This window comes from Aulostomus chinensis, chromosome 9 (genome assembly GCF_037954235.1).
Source record: "Aulostomus chinensis isolate RoL2024-O1b breed Wild chromosome 9, RoL_Achi_v1.0, whole genome shotgun sequence".
NCBI lineage: Eukaryota > Metazoa > Chordata > Actinopteri > Syngnathiformes > Aulostomidae > Aulostomus > Aulostomus chinensis.
Genome location: NC_141328.1, coordinates 20,043,820 through 20,068,905, shown reverse-complemented (window position 1 = coordinate 20,068,905; position 25,086 = coordinate 20,043,820). Strand labels below are relative to the sequence as shown.

Sequence of the window (25,086 nt, the reverse complement as noted above, 5' to 3'; positions counted from 1 at the left end):
AGGTTGCATTATAATTGGATAGCATCCTGAGATGATGTCACTGATGACGAGCCAGCCACATGAATTCAAGACTAATGACCACGATGACAGTCAGGATTCTCGCCCGGGTTGGTTTGACAGACTTTTACATCATCTGGATGTGACAGATCAAAGACAGATTACAGTAAGAAGCCAAAGACGAGCAAACATAATAGGGTTACCTTCAGGCTCCGGCCCTAATAACAGTCAGCACACTCACTTTCATTTTCTTGTTAGCGGACTGTCTTACATACAACACTGGGCCTTCATTCCTAGCAACAACTCCATATAAAAATAGTCATGAATCAAATTGGGTGCAGTGGCCTTTGACATCTTCATAATCTCTATTTATAAATTTGCTGACTCATCTCTGACGGATCGAAACGCCCTGTATGAAAAAAAGACGGTTATATCCATAGCAGTGAGGCAAGCTGTCACTCCAAGCATAGTACTGAAGATTTTGTTTGTACAATTTTAAGCAAACCTGTACAAATTCAGGGTTTTTTTTTTCTATCCCAAATGGAAAAAAAAAATGTGCAAATGGGTGGGATCCTAAACTGTCGTCCAGTGTTAGATGACTCCAGGAATCTTAATTGCTCTTAATCGGTCTGCCTTTCCTCCAAACCACAACGCTCATCCCCAGCAGTCGACACCGGACGTCGAGACAGGCAGGACAAAAAGGTAGGTCACGCTGATATATTCCTTTATGGTTATTCATCTCATGTGCTCTGAAAAAAAACAACAAAACAAGGAAGACATTTGCTGTATTATGAAAAGGCCGCGCTCAAGTTTGATCAAGTGGCGATAGAGAGGGCCATCTAGCCGTCTCTGCCACTTCCTCAGAAATGAGACCCCTCTTCTCCATGTGCTGCTTCCACTACATTTTGATTTGAGATGATATATATCTATATCTATATCTATATATATCTATATCTATATATATCTATATATATATATATTTTTTTTTTTTTTAAATTTATTTATTTTTTACAGACAGACTGAATCAAATGGAAGTAAAGGTGTTTGTCGATGGGATCCCACGTGTGGTCTGTGGCGTTACAGAGGAAACAACATGCCAAGAGGTGGTCACGGTGTTGGCTCAGGCCATGGGTACGTGTCTGTGGGGTTGTCTTGCTTTCATTTGTATTTACGCTCGAGAAAGAAAAAAAGTGACAAACCTGTCATCATTCTCTTTAGGCCAGCCTGGACGCTACATGTTAAGGGAGAGATTTAAAGAGTTCCAGAGGTGCATGATGCCCAGTGAGTGCCTTCTGGAGACACTTAAGAAGTACGGTGAGCAGGCAAGAGAGGTCCAGCTCACACTGCTGCACAGTGGATCCCCTGTCTGGGATGAAATGAGCAGAACAAAAGTTGGCAGACACCAGCCTTGTCCACAGTTGAGAAGGAAAGAAGCAGGCCCCAGAATGCGGAGGGGTAGCAGTTCACTCAGTGTGCACCGCCAGAGCTTGCCGCCATTGTCCTCTTCGAGGAAAGAAGCCGAGCAGCAACGAGAGAAGCCGAAGAGACCTAAAAGAAAGTCTCTGACGCTCATGGAGGAAGCCTGGGAATGGCTGGAGGGGCTGAGGAAAGGCAGCGTCTACAGCACAGCCTGTGATGAGGAAAAAAGTAAGAAGGCTGATAAAAAGAACCGTATCTCTTTGAGTGTCTCTCTCGCGACCGAGCATTATAACTCAGGTCGAATCAGTGGGAGCAAAGTCAGAGGTCAGAAAAGTCCAAAGTCAGACTTGGATCATCAAACATCCTGTTGCATTCAGACCAGGATTAAAGACAGCAAACAAGGGACAAATCCTGAGAACCTTTGCAGTTCAGGCTGTGTTACAACTGAAAGTGAAAAAGATCATCTAAGAGAAACTATAATATGTCAACTCAGTTATCTGCAAGACCTACAGATGCAGATGATGACTATTGACAAAAGGATTTCAGAGCTGGAGGAGCAACAGAGGACCAGAAATTTAGAGCAGGAAGCGCAGCAGAGAATGAGCGAAGAGGAGCTGGAGCAGGTCAGGCTCTGGGAGAACGAACTGAGCGCAGAGAAAAGCTTCGAGAGAGTTTTGTTGAGTCAGTTCCTGGAGATGAAGGCGAGGGCTGCTGATTGTAAGGTCAAACTGGAGGAGTACAAGTGCGAACTGAAAGGATTTGACTTATTAGGAACTCTTAGCAATTCTCAAGAATCAGAATTGGCTTCAAAAGAAGGTGGAAATGCTGCCAGCGAGATCTCAGCTGTTTCAACCAAGGACATAAATCAGCAGCAATCTGAAGCAGATGGAGACGTAAATATCAACAGGAAGCTGCTGCCCAGGGACAGCTTCCAGCCTCCTCCTGCTCCATTTCCTGCCAGCCAGATAAAGGAGAGACGGCCCACAGGACCCCAAGAGCTCAGGGAGTGGTGGACGCGCTGGTCTGAAGCCCAACACTACAAATCACACACTCAAAAGAAGGAAATTCACCGCACTGAGCTCACTATATATCTGGCAGGTACCAGAGTGTAATGAGAGATCAACACGTACAATAAAGTCGATAAAAAATAAGTTATTGTAATTTAATTTCTCTGGTTTTAATTTAAATCAGCACTAACACTTCAGGCTTTTAACTTTTCTTTACACTGAATGGCTCTTTTATTTGTTCCTCCACCAGAAAGCACAAAAACAAATGACAGCCCGGTATTTGACTCGTGGTGAGCTGGTAATATTTTAACTTGGATTTATTGCGACTTAAAATATTGAAAGCACAAAATGTTGGAATTCTTTTTGCATCAATTTCAGTGCACCCAAATCAAGATGAAAAGATGGCAAATATTGTTTTCCTATCAAATGCAAATTAGGTTCCATGCCACTGAAAACTTGTGACCCGGCATCCATAAATTACACCGAATAACGGAGTGATCATTACTGTCCTTAACAAATCGAGGGATGCCGCTACCTTAAACAGAAAATGTTTAGTTTCATTTTAATTTGGCATTTTATTCTTTTTGGGAATTCAAGTGTTTAAAGCTTCATATCTGGTGAGCAAGGTACTTCCTGTTGTAGTTCAAGCCACTGTAATGCACTGGGGTTTATGAATCTTCCACATTCTTAATAATCATCATCATCATCACAAGACCTTCTCTTTCTTTATCTCGCTTGTGAAAGCATTAAAAACACCTCATCCCCCTCACACTCCCCCCCCCCAAGAAAAAAATCAGAACAGCTTCTGATTTTCATAAAACTTTTTAATTTTTCATTCAAGACCATTAACAAAAGTACATAAGAACCTCTGTATGTGGATCAACTGAAATCCAGTGATCTCAAAATTAATTTTGACTGTAACTTAATGTGTCGAGGCATAACACCAACCATGTCTCCGGAGCACGATAACCGATGTCCTGATGCTTACGGTTTCTTTTTTTTTTTAATTTTTTTTTTTTAATTGGCTTTTCTAATACTTTACCTTTCCCCCCTTTAAGTTAAATTTGTTCTGTTATATCTGAAGTCTGAACTTTCACTAAGGAAAAAAAAAAAAAAAAGAAGAAGCACACATTACATACAGTATAGTTCAACCCACAGGTTTGGGATGCATAATCAGTATTATTTCTACTAGAAAAAAAAAAAAAAAAAAAGCCACCCTAAGATTGTTCTGGATATTTTGGCGGTTGGCTGGGAACTGAGGATACATCTAATTTTTTTTGTTTGTTTTTTTTTCCTTTAGTTTTTTTTTTTTTGTTGTGTCCCGTCCCCATTTCATTTTGCTTGTAGTATTTAGGCACCTTATTCTTAATATTAGACTGAGTTTCAATGGGAATAAGCAAAAAAAAAAAAAAAAAAAATTTATGTGCAAGAAAACAAAAGAAAAACATAGTATAAAAGAACTGCAGATATAAGATGCCACAAGGAATTCTGCACCTGGGAGAAATTGCTTAAGTAGAGCTTGTGAATACCAAAAAGGTATCTGAAGGCTCCAGATTGGTAAAGTCAAATCCCATTAGATTAATTACTTTGACATTCACATACATCTCCCTCTCCCCACACACACACACACACACACACACACACACACACACACACACACCATGCTTTCACTTAAGCTCTTCTGTAAAGCATTTTTAAAACTGCTCAAAAAAACGAGCAGAGAAGAATCCTCAGTTAAGCTCGCACGTATGAGAAATATGATCCTCCTTATGGAGGGAACTTTGCTTTATGCATTTTGTAGGAAAGCATACAGTAGCAGAAACCTAATAATGAAACCATTTCAAGTTTCCATGGGTAAAAGAGCGAAAAATATAGGAAAAACAAAATGGAGCCGACACTCAAAGACATGCCAATAGCCACACACTCACTCAACTCAGGCAAACTACAGGACAGATTAGAGATTACAGGTGCAGAATTCCAGACAGAGCAAACTCAAAAGGTAGGGACGAAGACAGCCACAGTCATCACTCTGATTTAGAGGAACAAATAACCTCCATTACACACTAATCACTTCTAGGATACATCACACACGCACACACTCAAGAGATCCCATGTACACTGCAGTGTGGAACTCTTATCAAGTACATCATACATGGGAGGTAGGGAACTATGGAATGAAAAATGTTCCCTCTCAGGTGTCAATAGGGACAAAGATTACACATGCCAATTACCTTATGTGTGTGCGTATGTTTATTTTGACTTTTTTCATATGCAAGCATGTGATAAATCAAGTTCCCCTATTCCCTGCGGTTGCCATTTGGCCGGTATCTATATTGCTCAGTCAATGACACCAGGCTGGCGAGTCTTGCGCTCCACGTTGAAGCCCTGTAAGGACAAGATGGACTTCATAAATGTTGAGAATTGCACATCATTAAAAAAACAAAGTATTCCAAGAAAACCCACAGCAGATTTGTATGGCTGAACAAAAAGTTGCAATCATTATATTTAGTGGCATAAATGTCAAGCTACAGCTAAGCAACAATCCCACTGACCACTAGATTTACAAAACCTGATTCAACATTCATTACATTATTCGGATGGTCTCATATCAACTCTTAAAATCCTTCGTTCAGTCTTTGCATTTCCACCATCACTCAATTAACTGTACTGTAGGATAAAAAGTACAAGTATATGGAAGGCTTAAGAGGCCCTGTTAAAATGATTCACTGTAACGGACCTGCTCCTATTAGCTCAAGCTATTGCACAGTAACACAGGTGATGGCATTTATGAGGGCAACACAACTGTCAGTCTGACAACTGTCTTGTGTTGAGTCCCCCCTCAAAAAAAAAAATCATTACCAGGAGAAATGACTTCACCCAAAGACACTCAAATACACGACAGCCAACCAACCTCCAACCATACCTTTGTATTGTCAGGACCACGAGGCTGTCTTACAATGACCAGGCGAGGAGCGCTGGCATCATCCAGAGTGATGCTCTTCAATCTGTTAACTAGACGGTCGGGACGCGGAGTCACCACTGGTTTTGGCCCCTCGCTGTAACATTAGGAGACATGTTTTAATTTTGTCTGCGTGTTCATTCGTCTCAAGTAATCACAGATAATTTTACTCCAAAAGAGGTAGTTTGAACACTGTCTACAATGGTCCTCGGGGGCTTACCTGACTCTGCGTACATTGCAGGCACTACATTTTCCTGTGCGTTGATTGAGGACCACAGAGAACTCCACCTCATCCCCAGTCTGGAGCTCCAGGCCATCCTGCACTTCTTTGACATGGAAGAAAAGCTTCTTGCTTTCACCCACTTCATAAGTGATGAAGCCAAACTGGGGACAACAAAACAATTTCACCATCAAAGATACTCATCTATTTTTGTGGTAGTCATGAGTTTTCATAGAGATTCATTGTCATTCAACAAGGATCACTACCTGGTCTTTGACGCACTCAACCACAGCTCTACGCTGGGGTACCACATTACAGGCCATCTTCTGCCCAGTCTGAGATACTGTGCAGACCTGGAACTTCACGAGTTCTCCTTTCTGCAGACAATCAGCCTTGTTTGCCATTCCCATTATGCCAAATGGATAATTCTGTCCTTTAGTTCCACCTGAAACAACCAGGAGGGGAGCAACAATTACATCTGTGGTCCTCTATCTGCCAAAAACCTGAAATTATAGGTCCCAGCAAACCTCTGGACCCACCTTCCTCAGTAACTTCAATAAGCCCTTGGTACTCTGTCTGGGAGGGGTCAACACTGCGCAACGGACGCATGACTTTCCCCATCATCACAGTTGCGCCAACATCCTCTCCAACGCCATTCACTGCAGAAGTGGATTCATACACATTACATTTGCAGGTATGACAAATATATATATACACAAATCAACTTGCTACTAGCCGCTCGTACCTGCAGCCACTTTGGTGACCTTCTCAGCACTGACTTTATTCCCTTTTCCCTTGGACAGAGTATACTCAACTGTGTCACCAAGCTCTAAATTCTCTAAGTCGCCACACATTTCACTGAGGAGCAAACACAACAATACAGAGAATTAGAAGTGACCACATGTGAGTGCAGAAAAAAAAACAAAAAACGAACACATTGGTGGACAGCAGCTATTAATTAATAAATCGGCACTATTTCTGTCAAAGGCATCTTAGAATCTTAACCTGTAGTGGAAGAAAATCTCCTGGTCATGATTTGCTGTCTCAATGAAGCCAAAGTTGTCCTTCAGTGTGGCAACAAATCCCTGCAGTCTCTTGGCATTGGAGGCATTACGGTTTAGGACCCTGATGGAAACTGCACTCTGCTGGCCAGTTCTTTTCACTTCGTTGATGGAGAACTCCACCTAGAGGACAAACATTAAGAAGTTGCTCAGAGAGAAATGACAAACTCGAGACAGAAGGGTCATATTATCAAAAATTACTAATTTGAATCAAATGTTTTTTATATACCATCACTCATCTTATAAGTACCTTGGTTTTCACCGCAACAATAAACTGGACTGGACAACAAACACAACCGCTCTCTATAAGAAAGGACAGAGCAGACTATCTGCTCAGGAGGCTGAGGTCTTTTGGGCTGCAGGGGGCACTCCTGAAGACCTTTTATGACACTGTGCTGGCATCAGCCATCTTCTATGGAGTGGTCTGCTGGGGGAGCAGCATCTCGACTGCTGACAGGAAGAGGCTTGACAAACTGGTCAAGAAGGCCTGCTCTGTCCTGGGATGCCCCCTGGACTCAGTGGGGGTGGTAGGCGAGAGGCGGATGACGGTTAAGCTGTCATCCACGTTGGACAGTGACTCCCACCCCATGCAGGACGTTCCCACAGCACTGAAGAGCTCCTTCAGCGACAGGCTCCTTCACCCAAAGTGTGTGAAGGAGCGATATCGCAGGTCCTTCCTTCCTGCAGCTGTCAGACTTTACAACCAGCAGCTGTAGAACCAGCAGACCACATAACCACCAGGACTTTTTTCATAGTGCAATATTACTGTACATACACATGTATTTCAGACTGTACATACTCCACTGCTGTACATACGTCTTCCTCTTTTACTTTGTGTATTACTTTTATATATTACTTATTTTTACAAATTTGCACACTTATTCCTTGTACATTTGCACTATCCCTTATATTTATTTTCTTATATTCTTCTTCTACTTATCTTCAAATACTATTTATGTTAAATTCTCCTTTGTTCTTGCTGCTGTAACAATGTAAATTTCCCCACTGTGGGACGATTAAAGGTTTATCTTAACTTATTCAAACAATCTTTTAGTTCAAGCTAAATAGCGGTCACCCAGCTGATACCTTATCTCCAACCTGTGGGTGATATCCTCCCTCCAGATCCTTTCCATGGTACAGAACAGTGAGCTTCACTCCGCAGTCTTCATATGCAATCACTCCATCCTCAGCTTCCTACAGCGAGGGGAACAAAGCACATCTATATCCATATTGCATTTATAAGCATCAGCAGTGCTAAATGCAGCTGGCTCCAGGCATGTCCAAGCCCCGCTGATAATTTCTCAGCTAGAAATGTGTCCATAGGCAGGCTGAGCATCTCATCGTAAAACTAGCCATCTCACATTAAACATGGTCCAAATTACGTATCACATGACATGATGTACAAGAAAGTAGTAAATGAGAGGATGTTTGCAGACAGGCTACAAAAGCATGTGACACCAGTGTGTGCAATGCATCATTCTGTGTGGTTAGCATTAGTAGTCCACTACAAGAGTTGAGCTTCAAGTGACAATGTAGGGCTGCAGAATTCCTGGAATCTCCTGTTATCTATCCATAATTCATCAGGGTAGACATTGTGCATATTCATCAATAATCTTAAATATACGTGACAAAATGGACCACAGAGTGATTCCATGCACAGGAAAAATATTTTGTTGACTAATTCAGTTGCTTTTCATCATTTAGAAATGACCAAATGAAAATGATTATTGAACAACATCATGTTTAAAACTGGGCTGCTCCAAAGTCTCACTGGCAATTGGGATGACTGTTGAATCTTTAATTATGCAGCCCTACTTCTAACTGAATCCGTTATTAAATGTCTGAGTCCATGTTTTTAAGTGTTAAACGGTGACCAAATAACATGCCGTCAACTACAAAGGTACAAAGAGGCACTCGGACGAGTCATGACCCTGTGAAAACCAACCTTCTCTACAACTTTGCCCTTGAAAAAAAACAAGAGAAACAATACACCCATTAGACAGTAAGACACTCTAAAACTGAGCAGGTGTCTTATTCGTGTTTGAGAGACTATTTCAGTCTCAGTCCTACCTTGTCTTTTTTCTAACCGACAAGGAACATGAACGGGAATTTGTGAATGGAAAAAACAAAGCAAAGATGAACATTAGAACTAAAGCAAAATTATGTGAAGGACAGGGTGGACTATGAAACTTCAGTCTCTGACTGTTCTAAGGGTAAAGAAATGTCAGATAATACTGGCCAGAGCAGTGCACTACAATATGCTACCTTCTCCTTGCCCTTGTTGGGACTGGCGTTTTTGGTACTGGCCGCCACAACTTCCTTCTCCACCACACCCATGAAGCGCTGCTCAGACTGGGTATGGAAGGACACCGTGCCCTTAGGCAGCTTCTTGATGCGCACTGCATGGTTCCTCTGAGCAGACAGCATATCCTGGTAAGGACAATACAATTACTTTAGTTTACTGTTGTACACAAATATTTAGAATACCTCCATTTAATAACAGAATGCAGTTTTGTAATCAAGGTACTTTTTGGATGTGAGGCAGTCAAAGAGCCCTCACTAGCTCTCACCATTCTTAGTAAATTACCCACCCTCTGATGCACCCCCTTACTCAAGTGAAAATAGTGCTGGGACGTCTTTATCCTCTGTTGTCTATGTAAATCCACTACATAGATTCAAATTTCTGAGGTCTTTCTGCCTATGCTCAAAGTTTATTTACTACCATTAACTTAGTCACGTTGTGGATGTTTTAACACGACGTGAGGCGATGGACAAGGCACGTATAAAGCTCACCTGCATTCGTTCTACTGGTCCTCAAATGCCAAAATGTATTTTTTCTTTTTTTGCTCGTTGAGGTTTAAGCGCAGTAACGAGTGTGCGGGTGGTTCAGGGTCCGCGCTCTGACTGCAGGCGCTCTTTCGGTGCGATTTGAGCGCTTGCGAGTAGCGACATGATTTGCTTTGTCAAAAAGCTACCGACTTACATGCCCAGCCCGGTCCGTATACAGCTGAGAATAATGGAATAATCCTGCCGGCTGTCGATGTCGCAACTCCTCCTTAATTAACACGACTTTCCCGACTAATGAGGTGTTGGTCGAATGCGCCAAATAAATCGACCAGTCAAGCAGGAGAATAGAGTCCTAAGAACAATACACAGAGTAACAACTACTGTTGCCATTTAGCAAATTAAATATAAATCAGGTAATTATCGTGGACCTCTAAAGCGGGCGTGCTCCTTTTCCTTCTTCAAAGTTGTTGGCGTATGTCCAACCGCTTTCGGATGCAGTAGCGCCACCCGCTGATCGGAAGTGTGAGTACAAGATTATTCCTTCAAAATAATTCTAAAAAAAAAGAAAAGAACGTCCCATACCCTATTGATACATTTTGGTAATATTATGTACACTGGGTTGAGTTTCCATAACAGATGTGCTTACGTTCACCCGTTTAACACCTTTCTGTAATATTTCCAGCAAACCAATAAAAGATGTTTCATTCTCTCCACACAATTCACACCCTCCATTATATTTTAAAGTAATGTGTTTAAACCATTAAAACAGCATGTCCACATATTTTTTTTGTAATACAGGTGTCCTCTTTCTTTTTTGTGTCCCCCAGTCCCAGCATTCCTGACAAACGGTTCATTTTGAAAAATATATCTTCTTTTACATCCATTCTTTCATCCCTTGATCACTTTCTTTCTTTTATCTATCTATCTATCTATCTATCTATCCATCCATCTATCTATCCATCCATCCATCCATCCATCTATCTCCATCTATATATCTATTCTACAATCATGAAGTTAAATTGCAATCTAAATTATTTAATGCTGAACATCAATCTGTTGCATTAAGTCTCTGGTGTGATCTCCACTCATTGCAGGGCAACTACCTCACACAAAAAAACAACAACAAAAAGACAATTCTCATCAATAAGTGTCCTGACAAACTCAGTATCAAAGTTGAGGATAACTGCTGCTGCTTGACCTGTTGTTGGGTCTTTGGTTTTTATCAGATTTACACAGACTGGTCCATAGAACTTATTTCTAATGTTGGAATAAAATATTTCGTAGCACATTTGTCCCTTGATGTTTCAAGGATGCCAAGCTCAAGTTCTAGCTGTGGAAAAAACAAAGAGAAACAGCAGCAACCCCAACCAAAGGTCTCGATTTTGCCAACATAGTTCAATAACACTTCTTGCAGGGTGGATTTTATGCCCTCATAAATTAACCTAATACGTCATCATAATTTTCTGACTTCTAAACTCCAACGGCATTTCTACTTGCAGTGCTGGCACAGACTGTTTTAAAAGCCCCAGAACATCTCCTTAATGCTTGTACTTTTATTACATCTCATTTCCCCTGCAAAGCTATAATGCAAACTCACAAGCAACACACCCATAATCAATAGCTGATCTCATTAAACCCGCGTGTATAGCTTTCTGGGCAGGCCTGTCAGCTCTTAATTCTATTCCCACTCCACACCATAACACATTTAGCACCTTTTTGCATTTACTTACTGCTTTCTCTCAATATGGGCTTCTAAATGAGACTCAAACCACATGCCAAAAAATAATAATTAAAAAAAAAATCAGTCTACCCTTTCCATCTATTTATCATATAAATACAATTTCACATCAGCTCTAATTTTCTTTTTTTTTTGCAAAGAAAATTGAAAATGGAAAAGTTTTACCCCCATGGCTGGGCCACTTCTCAAGTCTTTCAATCACTTCCTGCAACTTTTTTTTTTTTTTTAAACCATATACTGAAGCTTCCTTCCTCCTTTCCACAGAGCTTCATCATCTGTGAACAAAGATCCACTCATAACCTGCTCACTGTCATTATAAATACATCCTCAATTATCATTGGAACACCTCAGGAAATGTCTGTGGTGTTCCATTATCGCCTGGATGACCACTGAAAGCTTTTCCCCATTCTCACTTCTATAGCACGTCCAAACAAAAAGTCTTTTACCCATTTGAAATTGTTTTACTCAATTTTTTTTTTTCCGAAAATCAGCGACATCTTTACACAATAAATCATCAGCCCTTTTTCTAAATCAGCAAAAACTGCCATCGCCTCATTTACTTGTCCCCAGTTCCTTTTCTAAATCAATTTTTCGGGTTTGACTTGAGATTCCTTACTTCCTGGTGATGAGTTGGTCTTTCTATAATCGCATATTCCATTATCTTCAACACACTGGATGTCAATGCAATTGGTCTGTGGTCGGCTGGAAAAGTGGGCTTTTGTTCCTTGTTTCCTTATGGGTACTTTAAACGTTTGCTACCAGCACTGTGATAACACGTTCTTGCAAAATCTTGTTAAACTGTATAAAATGGAATAAGTGAGTGCAACATCAGAAAAATGCTTAAATATGACATGGCATATTTGATCTTTGCCTGAAAAGGTTAGTCTAGTTTGACACAAATCCTATTTACCTTCCTCTAAAGTAAAAAGAGCATTTTATTATATCATCAACATCTTCCTCTTTTTCAAACAAATCTGTCTCATTGTTTTTGTCTTCCTCTCTTTTGGCATATTAGAAGTACTATGAACCTCCATCAATGCATTAACTAGCAGATTTGCTTTTTTAGCTTCTTAAGACCAAATGATATGCTGGAAATTATATGCATTTTTTAAAACCTTACAAAATTTAGTGCAGTTCTTTGAAGCCTCATTAGGCTCATTGTTCCACAATGGAACGACAGTGTTTTCAGACCAGCCTTCTTTAAAAAATTGTCTGATCAGCTACCCTAATTATAGCATTGTTTTATTTAAGAAAATCTATTCCCTGATCAGAACCTGGATAGTTAAACCTTAACTCACTTATCTCTTTAAATTTATCGCACTAAGCCTTTCTAAAAATCCACCTTTCTTGCAAAATCTCATTTCCCCCTTCTTTCCTTACTTGAACCCAATTTGCATAAAATAGGATAATGATACACAGTTGGGCTGGTAATAACATAGGTAAACTGCTAAATGTAAAAATAGCAATGGCGTCAGGTTTTTTACAACATCCCTGATGTGATGTGTGACTGCAGTCTGCGTGTGTCTAATGTGTGGTTTTGTGTGATACATCCAACTGCCCCAGGCCTCTTGGAGAACCCACAACATTGATCCATCTGCTGCACTAGCACCCTCTACCATCTAACTATGAGAACACAGATTAATAAAAAAAAATCTTGTGAATGTTAGGCAGGCATTATTTCATAAGGGATGGACTATATTGTCAATGGAAATTGAGAGAAATGAGTTCACAGGTTTAGCTCTAATAACGGACTTACAGGCACAACAGTGAACTCCACTTCATCCGAGATGTGCAGTTGGCTCTCTTCCAAGACTTCACTGAAGTGAAAGAACATCCTAGCATCCCGATCCACACATTTAATGAAGCCAAAGCCATCGCGTATAGCTGCGATCACCCCCTAGAATATGATTGGGTAACACAGTTACAGTCTGAAGGTGGTGTGAATAATTGCTGACTCCTGATTTTGTATAAGCCAGTCATTCTCACCATTTCACGAGTCTCCTTAGTAAAATTGAAGGAATCTGGGAGGATGTCGATGTTTGTTGCCCGCTCTAGCTTGTCTCTGCGATCGGTGGAGATGTTGAACTGTATATGGTCCCCCTCCAGAAGGGTCACCTTGGACTTCGTGTCCTTTTCACCAAATGGCAGTTCCTTGTCACTAAAACCAATACGAGCACTGATACGACCTGGGAGAGGGTCATTCTGTTGGAGCAAGAGTTAAGTTAAAATTATGCGTTATACCCCTCATTGCTAGGTCATAGCCACTTTTTCAAGTTGAATTATTTATGTATAGGGTGTTTTGGTTGTAAACAATTCTGTCTATCTACTTGCCTGGTTTTTAGTGGGAACCTTGGGGATGACCTTGACAACAGTGCCTTCAAACTGTTCAATGCTAATATCCTCAAAGATGACTGTTCCTTGGGGGAGCAGTCTCACATCTGTAGCTACTTCTTTACCCTATGAACAAAAACAAAACAACAACAAAAAACAAAGGGTTACTATTTGGTGTAATGGCTCAGTCAGATCATTGAAGAATTACAGGTTTCGGAAAAAAAAAGACATTCCAAAATAAGCTGTTTGAAGACACCCACATTTCTCTCTTTGATAGTGAAGTCAACGTCATCTCCAGCCTGCAGAGCCTCTAAATCACCCTTGAACTCACTGTAGTGAAAAAAGATCTCCTTCACCACATCAGCCCGCTCAATGAACCCAAAGGCCTCCTGAAAGAAAACATAACGACAAACATGTCATGCCCAAGCATGTCTCAAGCAAGCTTACCAAAACATATGGTCTGTGTGTGTGTGTGTGTGTGTGTGTGTGTGCGTGCGTATGTATGCACATCATTCTCATCATCTTCATTCATTATTTTGGAAATCTTTGCCCCGTTTGAAAAGTGGCTAATAGCAGGGTTGGAATCCCTTGGTTTTCATACTTGGACCCAATGAAATCATCAGTGACTCTCACCTTTGTAGCACACACCACACCCTGGCACCTCATTTGCTTTTTCTTCACAAGTTGAATGTTCCGTGCACTGACTGCACCAGTACTGAAAAGCATTACATTGAAAACGCAAATAAATAGAGTGCGACCCAATATTACTGAAATAGCCATGACATGGTATTAAGACTCACTGCTTGTTAGTCTCCATATAGAAGCTGACTTTGTCCCCAGTCTCTAGGTGGATATTACCCTCAACATCATCTGGAGTATAGGTAAGGTAGAACACTTCCTGTTGAGAGGCAAATTTTGATTAATAAGGTTGGAACATACCCATGAACCTTGATATAATTTTAAATTACAGTCACGTGCTGCTGAGGTTGCTTATCGTTTACATTACATGCAGTAAGTCAAAATGTGGAAGGTGTATTATAATTTTTGGCCATTGTCTCAATAAAACTTTAAGTGCACCAACATTTAAGGGATCAAATATACTGCATTTCGAACCACTTACCCCATTTCTTTCATAGCAAACACTGCCAGTGGGCACCTGGTTAGGAGCAGACTTTCCATCCAAGTGCACTGGGATTGATGAAACAACCTGCAGAAGAGGAGGAAATGGCAAGTGGAGGAGATTAACACACAGCTTTGCTCATTTAGTCCCACTATTCACTGTAATTACATAAACATATTAAGACATTTCCTAGATATATCAAAATGTCAGAGGTAAAGTGCCCATTACAGCTCAAAAGATGCACTTGGCATAGTCACCCATCACAATCTAATTGGATCACTTGAGTTCCTCTCCGTCATGATGGTAACATGACTGAAAAAGTTATTTGTTGCATGAATCTGTATATGTGAGACACTTCAGTTTTCACACTGTGCCCTGCATGTAGAGTCACAGAATTATGTGTACACAATACAAGCAGCATCACATTTGCATTGTTCATTACCAATGACACAAGCATAACATCTGGCATGGCATGCTATGATGTCCACCTTTGAGCTGAACATTATGATGCAGCAGTCTTGTCACAGTTAGGTACAACCACATTTTTTTTAAACATATAAGACGGCATTCGATGTGTCAGGCTGACAAACTGAGCTATACTATTCTCTAAGAGCACTATAAAAAAAAAATAAAAAAATCAGCAAATGCACTGATTTGATCAGTTTTTTCGATTGATATCCAGTACCTCAAGGTAACATGCATTTCAAAGACAACATGCCAATTTTGAATTTTAAAGCAATGGAAAGCTTGATGTAACATAAAAAAAGTAATGTTTTGGATTTGATACGGGATTGGAGAGGAATCACATCATCCCCTTCCTGAACACAAATGTTTAGTTAACAGACAAGGACAGAACCAAAAGTAAAATGGTGTTCCTTAACTGGATGAATATAACCATGCAGCACAGTAAAGGGATAGGCGTGCAGGTCTGGCCCCACCTGGCCCGAGATGCGCTCCTCTGGCAGCACCTCTGGCTTAATTTTAAGCAGCTTGACTGCTATGGGCTTGCCAGTGCGCCTGTCAGAGGATACCTCAAACTCTACATCATCTGAGAAGAGAGAAGGGAAAGAGAAACCAAACACTTAGTTCCATGTATACTGGGACATGCTGTGTTTCTATCAAGTAACTCAAATGTTTTCATATTTTAAGTCTTGTCACCTCCTATTTTAAGCTCCTGCAGGTTGCCATTGTATTGGGAGCAGTGGAAGAAGAGGCGGGCCTGACGTTCAGAGCACTGGATGAAACCATAAGAAGTCAGAAGCTTCTCCACCACGCCAGTCTCTCTAATGCCTGGCCCTGAGCCATTGGCGTATGCAGTGTGCCCATTGTTATGGAGCATGCCCGGGTCAAAACTCATCTGGTAGAGGGGAGGAAAAAAGTGTTACAATACATTGGTAGTGGGTCAACACAATGCAGGCAAAAAGAACAGCAAGCATTTAATGTACCATTTGCCATATTTAAGGTTGGCACAAAAAAAAACCCCAAAATAAACAACAACCAACCACTTCAAATCATGCATATTCAGCGCACTTCAGAGGAGTTGGGAAGGGGAGAAAATGCTAGATTGGAGCCTCCTGGGGTTATCCTCCTGGGCTATCAACAGCAGGAAACCCACCACTGATAATATCTAGAAATAATTTTTGAATGATAAATATTTGTCCTTTATTCCTGATGACATGCACCAAAAACTAAAATTGGTTAACTCTCCAAATGATTTTTGCCCAAAATTCTTAATGTACTCATAAAATTTTGTGTGGTCATTTCATGCAATTTTGGTTTAAAACATTAAATACTCAAAAACTATTCAGCTCCAACTGTTAAACAAAAGCCTGTAGAAACTGCCTTCATGAAATCTGCCACTACACTGGGTTACACTTTTTCCCTACACAAACTGAAATCCATGCTGTTAGAAAGTCACAGTACAAAACCAGGTCATGAATTAATTCAGTGTGGTCATCCCGCCACGTAACATTCCCTCTTACTGATCTCTGGTATAAGGGAGTCCGCTTGTGTTTTTTACTTCCTGGGTGGGGACGGCAAGAGACTGAGGAAGAGCGGGGAATAGACATGGGACCAGTAGAGGTCGAGGGGGCAGTGTTTCGAGCCACTGGGGGTTCAGAGGAGCCTCTTTCCATTTCTGACACTGGAGTTAGGACTTGGATATGCTGTCGGGAGGAGGCAACAGCTTTGACAAAAATAACAACGGACTATTTTCTCAGCATTATTTAACTACTCTTATCCAGATACAAGTTGAGTGGTCATTACGCAAAAAAAATTGAGTGTAATATGGGAACATATTGCATCCTCCATGTTCTTCCTTGCATAATCTCCATCACCATTTTCATTACCTCTTCACCACCACCACCAATGCTAAGAGGCTGTGGGAAATCATGACACTGAAAAACCATGAGGCCCCTAGTAAATATCTGAGAGCTACTCTGACAAGCTACAACCATCAATAGCAACAATCAGTTAATAAAACAGTGCACTCAAATAGGAAGGGCTCAACAGAGAAGGCAAACTAAAAAAGGTCAACTGCACTGCACAGCCAGTTTAGATGAGCTGGTTCAAAAGCGGTGTAGTAAATGTTACTTGAGTAAAACAACACTACAGATGGAGAGAATCAGAGAATGCAAATGACAGGTCAAACAGCGGTGCATCTACAGTGGACAGAGTTGGTGATGGGAAATGAGTTATGAGGGTGGGGGGGGGTCCCAGAGCAGCCTCTTCTTTTAGGCTCTGTGATATACTCTCACATTGAGCAACTTCTATCTTTCTCCCTAAGGCTGTCACTCTCTGCAGCTTTTCCTTTAGTTGTCTGTGTAGTTATTACACTTAATCATGTACATTTCCTAAAAATCCAACTTCACAGTGAACAACACGTATGTAATTGAAATTGTATTTGTGTTGCTTTAATTTGAGTTACAACATAGTGCCCGTGTCAGTCATGGACCTATAGAATTGAATATGAAATTAAAAGGGACAAAAGTGTGGGGGGGGGGAAAGCACTTCGAGGAAGTGAAAAAAAGTTTTTAGCTTTGCCGGTTGAACAGCCCTCACCCTGCGAGAAAATACCTGAGCAGAGGCTAGTCAAGGGAGCCCAGAAGGTATGAAAGAGGTTAGGCCATTCACAGCAGAGATGCAGGGCAAGGTGGGTGGATGGGTGTTCGATGGGGTGGGTGGTGGGGGCACTTAGAAAAGAGGTGGGAAGGTGGAACTTACAGATCGGCCATATGGCGACAGGCTGAGTCCGACAGGGGAGGTGCTGCTCAGGTCAGCGCTAACAAACGCGGTGGGTGGCGACGCAGGCAAGGTAAACTCAACAAAGCCTTTCCAGGGACTGCCCATATTTTCCCATAAACTCGAACAAAACTTTCTTGAGCACTTGCTGAACTTGATTACTTGTATGATTTTTTTTTGGCTTGACTGTTAAGTATTATTTTTATGCAACCACCCACTGATACACCGCTGGATGTCTGCAAGGGTGAAGAGAGGAACAAACAAAATGGGTAAGGCAGATAGGTCAGCCAGTGTGCCAAATGTCACAAAAGGAAAAGGGCTGTGGGCTTTATCCTCCAGGGACGGAATTGAAAAGGATAAGAGAGTAAAATAAAATTGGGGAGAATGTGACTGGAAAATTACAGAATAGAAAAAAAGGTGTGGGAACTAGGTAGGGCAATCAAATCATTCTCAAACTACACTGCAAAAACAAACAAATTAACCATCGTGTTGGTGGCTCAGTCTATGGAATTCCCAACTAATTTATTAACAGAAATGTATCTTTACCAAACAGCAATTTAGCGGTCACTGAAAGAGCGATATCTAAAACTCAGCATCAATCGTTGCACTCAAAGTAGTGTGTACCAATGCCAGGAGCAACAGATACACAAGGTCCATTTCAAATACAAGATATGCAGCAGCTAATTGGAATAAGTGTTGTGAATTTATCATTGAAAGCTGCTGCACATGAACCATGACTTAAGACGTTGCCATTTCAAAGGCTGAATCCCAACCTCTGATAGAGATTGATGCTATTCGGATTCAATGGGACATTAGGGGGGGGAAAAAAAAAAAGGTTTTGTGCGCATTTTTTTTTTAGTTAAATAGTTGATCCACCAAGGAGGACAAATACTCTCTTATTCATGTTCAGTAGTCGTGTAACCAGGCTGACAGAAACAAAACTCCCTCAATTTCACAAAAGCGTTTTTATGCACACTTTGCCCTTTAAGATAATAAATCTGCAAAATGGACAGGTGGTAGCACATTATTGTATGAAGCAATTCTGAACAGCAGTATCCTCAAACTGGTGTCTTCCCATTGATTGCCAAACACTTATCCTTTTCTCTGGAATATAGCAACATGGCTGATAATACCTGGCACCAAGGAACAATTACAACTTGCCCTGAATTCTCTCCATTTTTCCAATAGTAATAGTAATAGTAATAGATGGCTATAAATGGCCAAGATGACCTCTTCTACTCCATTTTACTGCCTTGCTTAACATTGCCTATGCTGCCACTTTGCGAGTTGTTTATTTGCTCCAAACCAGCTGATGGGAGACATGGCTTATTCCCAAACATTAGCAAAGCTTTATTAAAAATCAGACTGACAATTAATTGGAGACACGACTACTGATTAGAAGAGAACCAATAAATTGTTAGCCAAACTAAATCAGAATCATCAGTTACATGTTCTATGTATTCTTTAAAACTATACATGATGGTAAAGTAATATTTAACAACTCCATGTTGTGAATCAAAGAAAACAGCACCCATCAAGCAAAAAACAAATTCTGATTCTGGACCATTTCCAGAGTTAACATAGACAGAAAATCATTCCAAGGATTATAAAATCCTAGGTGAATAATTATTAACTCTCAGAGTTACAGCAGACATTAATAGAACTCTCATTATGAAGGGACTACAATTGAAACCCACCTTTATAGGTTGTCTTGAAACTTGTAAATCTCAGGTTCTCGATGATTATGTTGTTCCTGCAGATCTCTTCATGCACACCGTTGAACACACATACACACACATTACAGGCTTCTGGCACAAGTTCTAGATGGTTGCATAAAGCAAAAATGGGAAGAAATCTAGCTCAAAAAGGCAAACGCAGGTGCAACAACACTGCTTAGAAAAAAAAAAATACAATGAAAACAGTGAGAAAAAAAAGGAAGGGAAAGATGGGGGACTATGGGGGGAAAAAAACAAAAAACTAGCAACAGCAGCTCACTCCACACCCCGGTGGTGAGTCGGTGGTGTGGTGAGGATGAGGAGGGCTAGGAGCAGCGTTGGGACGTGTGCTTTGTCAAAGCTGTTGAGTAGGCACAAACTTCTGGTTTCAGATCAGTTATTTTTTTCTCACAATACGCTTGGGCATAGGACTTCTTTTATTCTGCGTTTTTAAAATGGGCTGATATGCGTCGTCTTTGGTCGTTTCAGGATTTGGTTACTTCTTCTGATTTGAACCCTTGAAGTGATCCTTTTTCCACGTGTCTTCCGTGTTGCAACTCTGCTTGTTTTGGGAGGTTTCTCTTCAGTTTCTTGATCTGAACTTGAAGCAGTTGCGGATGGTACAAAAATTCAGTTCCGTTTCACTTCATACTGTTGAAAAACAAAATCACAAAGAAGAATTTATTACAGCGAGTTCATCTTTTAATGTAAGTGTGTGATTTAACAAAACTCCTGACAAAAAGAAGCGATTGTCTGTCTTTTGTTGCAATGGCAAAGGGTTTAATAAATATTCACTTCCAGGTCAAATGACTGGGGGCAGGCTAGAGCGAAAGACACAAATTTATCAGCACAAGCTCTGATCAGATCAGCATTGATGTGACAATAAAATTAAAATTAACGCAGGAATTTGCCATCATCTATATACATCAATCAGAAACCTTTAACCCCATTGGTCACTTAAATGATTTTTAGTCTTGTGCCAAAAATTAAACCCATCTATTTTCAAGCACTTCTGTGACATCACTTGAGTTTGAGAAACAGCTTGAAGCCAAAAGACACCAATGTCCCTACTATTAGCTACAAAACAGTTGGTTAACCCTGTTTGTGGGTGTCTTTACAGGACTTGTAACATTTGATGTGACACACCAGGAACAAAACCAGGTCAAACCCTAGTACACTGCTGGGCTGTGCATTATCAGTGTTTGAAAATATTCCTAATTAGTCACAAGGATGGTCAGTGTGTATAATGTGCATTCTGAGATACTAATTACTCCTCTGTAATTTCTTGAAAAGATTCAACATTCACAGTTCAAAGGATTGTCTGTCAAATGCTTTCAGATGAATAAAGATATAGTAGACACAGCCGTGCTTCTTAGAAAAACTACAACCTGAAAATATGTAACAGGTAAAACGAAGTTACATAATTTAAGTATAATCATGCTTTCATTGAAGTTCGATACAGAATATATTCATTACCATCAACTCACTGTTGTTGCAAACAATGTATTTCAGCAGTGATACGCCTGGCGCCCGTTAAAAACACTATACTTTCAATACTACATGCCTTCAGTTTATTCATGCACACTTAAGCATGGTCTATGCAGTCCAGCAGAAGTCTGCGTAACAACACCAGCAGCCACCCACCCGTTATGGACACATAATAGCTCTGGAGCCGGCATTATTGTGAGGTCCTGCAGTCATCTTCTATGTAATTTGTCAGCTGTGTAGGAAGAGCTACAGCTCTTGACTACTATGCATGTCAGCATTGTCATCACTTTGTGCAGATTCATTTTAAAAAGTAAATGAAACTCCATTACTGACTGCTGTAACAATGGCAAAACTGTCATCACTCAGCAACTATGATTATTAACTTTGGTCAGTCAGTAACTTGACGAAACAAATGTTGATAGTGCTGGTGTGCTAAAAAGAGAAAGGCAACGTCTAGAATTAGCTTTTTACCCAAGTTTTTTTTTTTTTTAAACTTGGATTTACATGGATATATGTGGTGGCTGGTAAGTCAGCCACAGATAATGAGTTATACTATCACTAGCAGGAATGTCACATTCTCTGTCACATGAAACAGTAACAACACTGAAGACCAGTGAGCAGTTTAGAGAACACTACATTCTTTGCCCCCAGACTCAATAGTATAAAAATAAGTTTTTCACAGATGCCTCTGCATACACCGCACAATGCCAGGCAGCTGACAAGATGCAGCAGACAAGAGCCGTTGATCAACAAGTCCTTGCTCAGTTCAGGTCACGGTATTTATGGAAACATGCTTGACCAGAGACCCCTGTTTAGTCATTAAACTCAACTGTTCTGCAGACTTGCTGCCCACCTTCAACATGCAGATGACTCTTACTTCGCAGACAGATCAATCAAGTTTTGAGAATATAGTGAATGTCAACAAGACACAAAACTCCAACAGTAGGTTAGACTGAAGTCTTGCTGACCTAAATACACTGCTCTGAAAACAAGCTGTGTGGGCCAACCAGGGACACATGATATTTATTCTGCTATGACTGTGTGTTGCAATGTCTTCCACGGCATGTGCTTCCAGGAAGGTTGAAATATAATGTAAAGACACTCCCTAGAAGCAGAGAGAGGGCTATTCTTAGAGAGGCCATCATGATAAAATTCATATTAACTGAGAGGGTTAGCTTCACACTGAAATGGTGGCACAAGAAAAAAGGCTGTTCACGGAAGATGATTTAATTAAGTGGGTGAAAGGTTATGAACAGAAAAAAGGTGACTTTTCACTTGTGCTTTTCACTTGTTGCCACTCAACCACCCGCACAAACCGATTTTATTTCAATACTGTTGTATTTAATAGTTCACTTTTTCTAACACAAAAATAAGAAAATATACAGAAATGATAAACAACAACCAATTCATTTCGTCTCGAAAGCTTCACCACGACGGTACCAGTCCCTATCCAGACACGAACAACAACCTCTCTGACAGGAGATACCACGTGACTTCCGGGCGATCCACCACCCTCAGCTGGAAATGCTAATAGGCCTGATCCAACACGTTGCGGCAGGCAACCCTGACGAAAACGTCATAAAAAGGTGCTAGCTAGCTATGGTGGGATTTGAACTCTTAACGTGAGCGCAAACAGCCTAGGATTGTTCAGTTTAACAAATCAAAATTTCACAAATCGGCTACTCACAAAAACGGTCTTGCTGACCTTGTGTAGAATATAAGAACTACGCAGATTAGCATCTTGCTAGCGCTATGATCGCAACATTACAGAGCCCCTTACATTTGGTCTCTTAAATAGATACAAATTCACTGACATAAGCCAGTTCAGATAGCATATAATTTACATTTGCATATTTGCTCAGGGCCAAGGCATATTATGTGGTTTTAAGACTGATTAAGTTCTCCGAAAGTCCAGTGCCGAACATGTTACTCTTGTACACAGAAGCGCAAACAAAGCTGAAGCCACGTCGCTACCCTTCAATGTTGAGTTATTTACTTTATGACTGCAATAGTGACGTTGTAATCCAGGAAATGTCGGAACTCATCCAGTACAAAAGCAAAGACACACCTTACTAAAATTTAGTATTTTGAACATTCAGTGGCGTTTCCTTCAGACACCAACGTAACGTTGATAGAGATTACACAACGGTGTTCCGAAGACTTCATGTAACTAGTGAGTGACACACTGAAAGACAACAGCATGTGTCCATTATGGAATGTGTCCTCTAAGTAAACGGATAATAGCAAGATAACGTTATCGTAGCTAAGGGCACGAGGACTGGACAACAAAGAAGCTGCGACACGCGACTACAATCTCGTGCTTAAATCATGTTTAGTTACGGCTTCTGCTGCCAATATTCTACATACTCATTTCACGCCTTGTCTTTCCGATAGTTACGCACGTTTAAGTTATAAATAGTTGTGATTTGGTTTATTTTTTATCGGTGGCAATGTAGCTAGGTCGTTCTTAATGCTAAGTGGCTAATGGCAGCTACAGTTAGCTAGCACACCGCTCCTTGTGGGAGGTGATTTATGGTGAGGAAAACACGTTAGCGACCACCAAGGCCCCAGCTTTACGAATGACTAAGCACTTGATAGCCAGGTCTACTTACAGCCTTACTGGATAATAAAAACACAATATCCAATAATATCTTTCGAAATTTCAAAAATACTTGAATGAAATGTGAAAATTTATTAAAACTCACCCCAACAGCTTTCAGCACTGTCACCAGCGCCGCTAGAAGCAGCACGGCACATTACGTAGTGATTAGGGAGGCGACTATCGCGATATTTGACAACACAGAGAAAACCAAAGATCCTAAAAGGAAACAGTGGCCTCTGACGTACGGTTGTTGGCTGAGTATGCCCGCCCATCAAGATCCCAGGAGACGGGACACACGTTAATAGAAGTATTTTCTCTAACTTATGGGCTCTAAAGCTGACAAATAAGAGTCATACGCTCGTGCTATTGTCATCTGTTTTTTGTCATCTTGGTTTTTCAGACAAGAGAACTAACAAGTCTCTAATTTAATTTTCTGAAAGAAGGTATAATTTCTCCTAACAGTTTAGATCATAAAGAGGCTGCATTTCACTGTATCGTTCATCTACCGTGTTGAATAATTTGTCAAGGGAATGTGACTTTGGATAGAAGATTTTTTTCACACAAGGACACCATTTAAAAAAAAACCACGACGTGTGTTTACTTTGGCCTGTTGCCCACCATTTAGGTACACTGAACACGTCACGTCGTTGTAAAAAGGTGAGCAAGGGCATGTTGTTTCTTATAGCATAAAGATAAAAAAACAACAACAAATCATTGTATAATAAAAATTACGGATATATTTGATATGGTACAATATAAACCAAATATAATATAAACCAAATACCACTGTGATCTATTTTCATGATTTAAATACCTCCAGGGTTCTCCAGGGACAAAGAGAGAAGGAAGGGTTGCTGTTAGGAACAATCACAGCCACAAATATTGTGCGGATATCCACTCCAGGACCATCACTGCCAACCACTTCCAGAAGATCCAAAGAGCAACATAGTCCATGGAGAAATGTGGGTATAGTTACACAATATACACTCTCAAAGCACAAGGAGTTAACGAAGCAACTCTCAGTTCATTGAGGCACCATCAGCATTGCCTCCAGGAGAGTGATACTGCAGGATGCGCAAAGTAAATTTATATAAAAATGTTTAATAAAAGCTATGTCAGATTTAGACGGCCTCTAAGTAACAATTCTGACTAAATTGGGACGTAATTGAGCTTTAGGGATAAAACATTAAACTACACATCTGAGTGCATGGTATATATTGTAGTCTTGACTTAACTTCTGCACAAGTAATGGGGGTTTAAGATAAGATCATTCTTTATTAATCCCACAGAAAGAGAAACACCAGGTGTTACGGCAGCAAAAAGGGTAGCAAATACAGAGTATCAGAATGGAATAGATAAGTAAACATGCAATATAAGATGTAACTAATGTACAAAAAAGTCA

The 25,086-nt window shown here is 40.5% G+C and overlaps 2 protein-coding genes across 4 annotated transcripts; one reads left to right on the top strand and one right to left on the bottom strand.

Moving 5' to 3' along the window:
- The first annotated feature begins 524 nt into the window (after nt 1-524).
- Nucleotides 525-2,576, top strand: rassf11 (Ras association domain family member 11). The gene is made up of 3 exons (XM_086214137.1): nt 525-699; nt 1,012-1,128; nt 1,216-2,576. The coding sequence occupies exons 2-3, from the start codon at nt 1,026-1,028 to the stop codon at nt 2,526-2,528; spliced, it is 1,416 nt and encodes a 471-aa protein (XP_086070263.1). The 5' UTR covers nt 525-699; nt 1,012-1,025; the 3' UTR covers nt 2,529-2,576.
- A 650-nt stretch (nt 2,577-3,226) lies between these two features.
- On the bottom strand, nt 3,227-23,933 carry csde1 (cold shock domain containing E1, RNA-binding). Of its 3 annotated transcripts, none has more exons than XM_086214134.1 (21): nt 23,788-23,933; nt 19,577-20,245; nt 17,862-18,115; nt 15,798-15,996; nt 15,521-15,687; nt 14,640-14,726; nt 14,320-14,417; nt 14,153-14,234; nt 13,780-13,908; nt 13,520-13,645; nt 13,175-13,390; nt 12,945-13,085; nt 8,929-9,093; nt 7,750-7,857; nt 6,608-6,786; nt 6,348-6,460; nt 6,142-6,261; nt 5,869-6,047; nt 5,603-5,766; nt 5,347-5,479; nt 3,227-4,808 (listed from the first exon to the last, which is right to left on the bottom strand). In XM_086214134.1, the coding sequence occupies exons 3-21, from the start codon at nt 17,985-17,987 to the stop codon at nt 4,761-4,763; spliced, it is 2,580 nt and encodes an 859-aa protein (XP_086070260.1). In that variant the 5' UTR covers nt 17,988-18,115; nt 19,577-20,245; nt 23,788-23,933; the 3' UTR covers nt 3,227-4,760. The 3 variants fall into 3 exon arrangements, with proteins under 3 accessions (XP_086070260.1, XP_086070261.1, XP_086070262.1); XM_086214135.1 differs by having other exon boundaries at nt 15,578-15,687; XM_086214136.1 differs by lacking the exon at nt 17,862-18,115.
- Between the last annotated feature and the right edge of the window lie 1,153 nt (nt 23,934-25,086).

What these genes read in the sequence shown, in the direction of transcription:
- rassf11 (XM_086214137.1), top strand. Translation starts at nt 1,026, where the DNA reads ATGGAAGTAAAGGTGTTTGTCGATGGGATCCCACGTGTGGTCTGTGGC. An exon ending in GGTGTTGGCTCAGGCCATGG is followed by an intron (nt 1,129 to 1,215) that starts GTACGTGTCTGT and finishes CATTCTCTTTAG; the next exon opens with GCCAGCCTGGACGCTACATG.
- csde1 (XM_086214134.1), bottom strand. Translation starts at nt 17,987, where the DNA reads ATGGGCAGTCCCTGGAAAGGCTTTGTTGAGTTTACCTTGCCTGCGTCG. An exon ending in GTGTGGTGTGTGCTACAAAG is followed by an intron (nt 13,909 to 14,152) that starts GTGAGAGTCACT and finishes GTTTTCTTTCAG; the next exon opens with GAGGCCTTTGGGTTCATTGA. An exon ending in TATTGAAGTTACTGAGGAAG is followed by an intron (nt 6,048 to 6,141) that starts GTGGGTCCAGAG and finishes TGGTTGTTTCAG; the next exon opens with GTGGAACTAAAGGACAGAAT.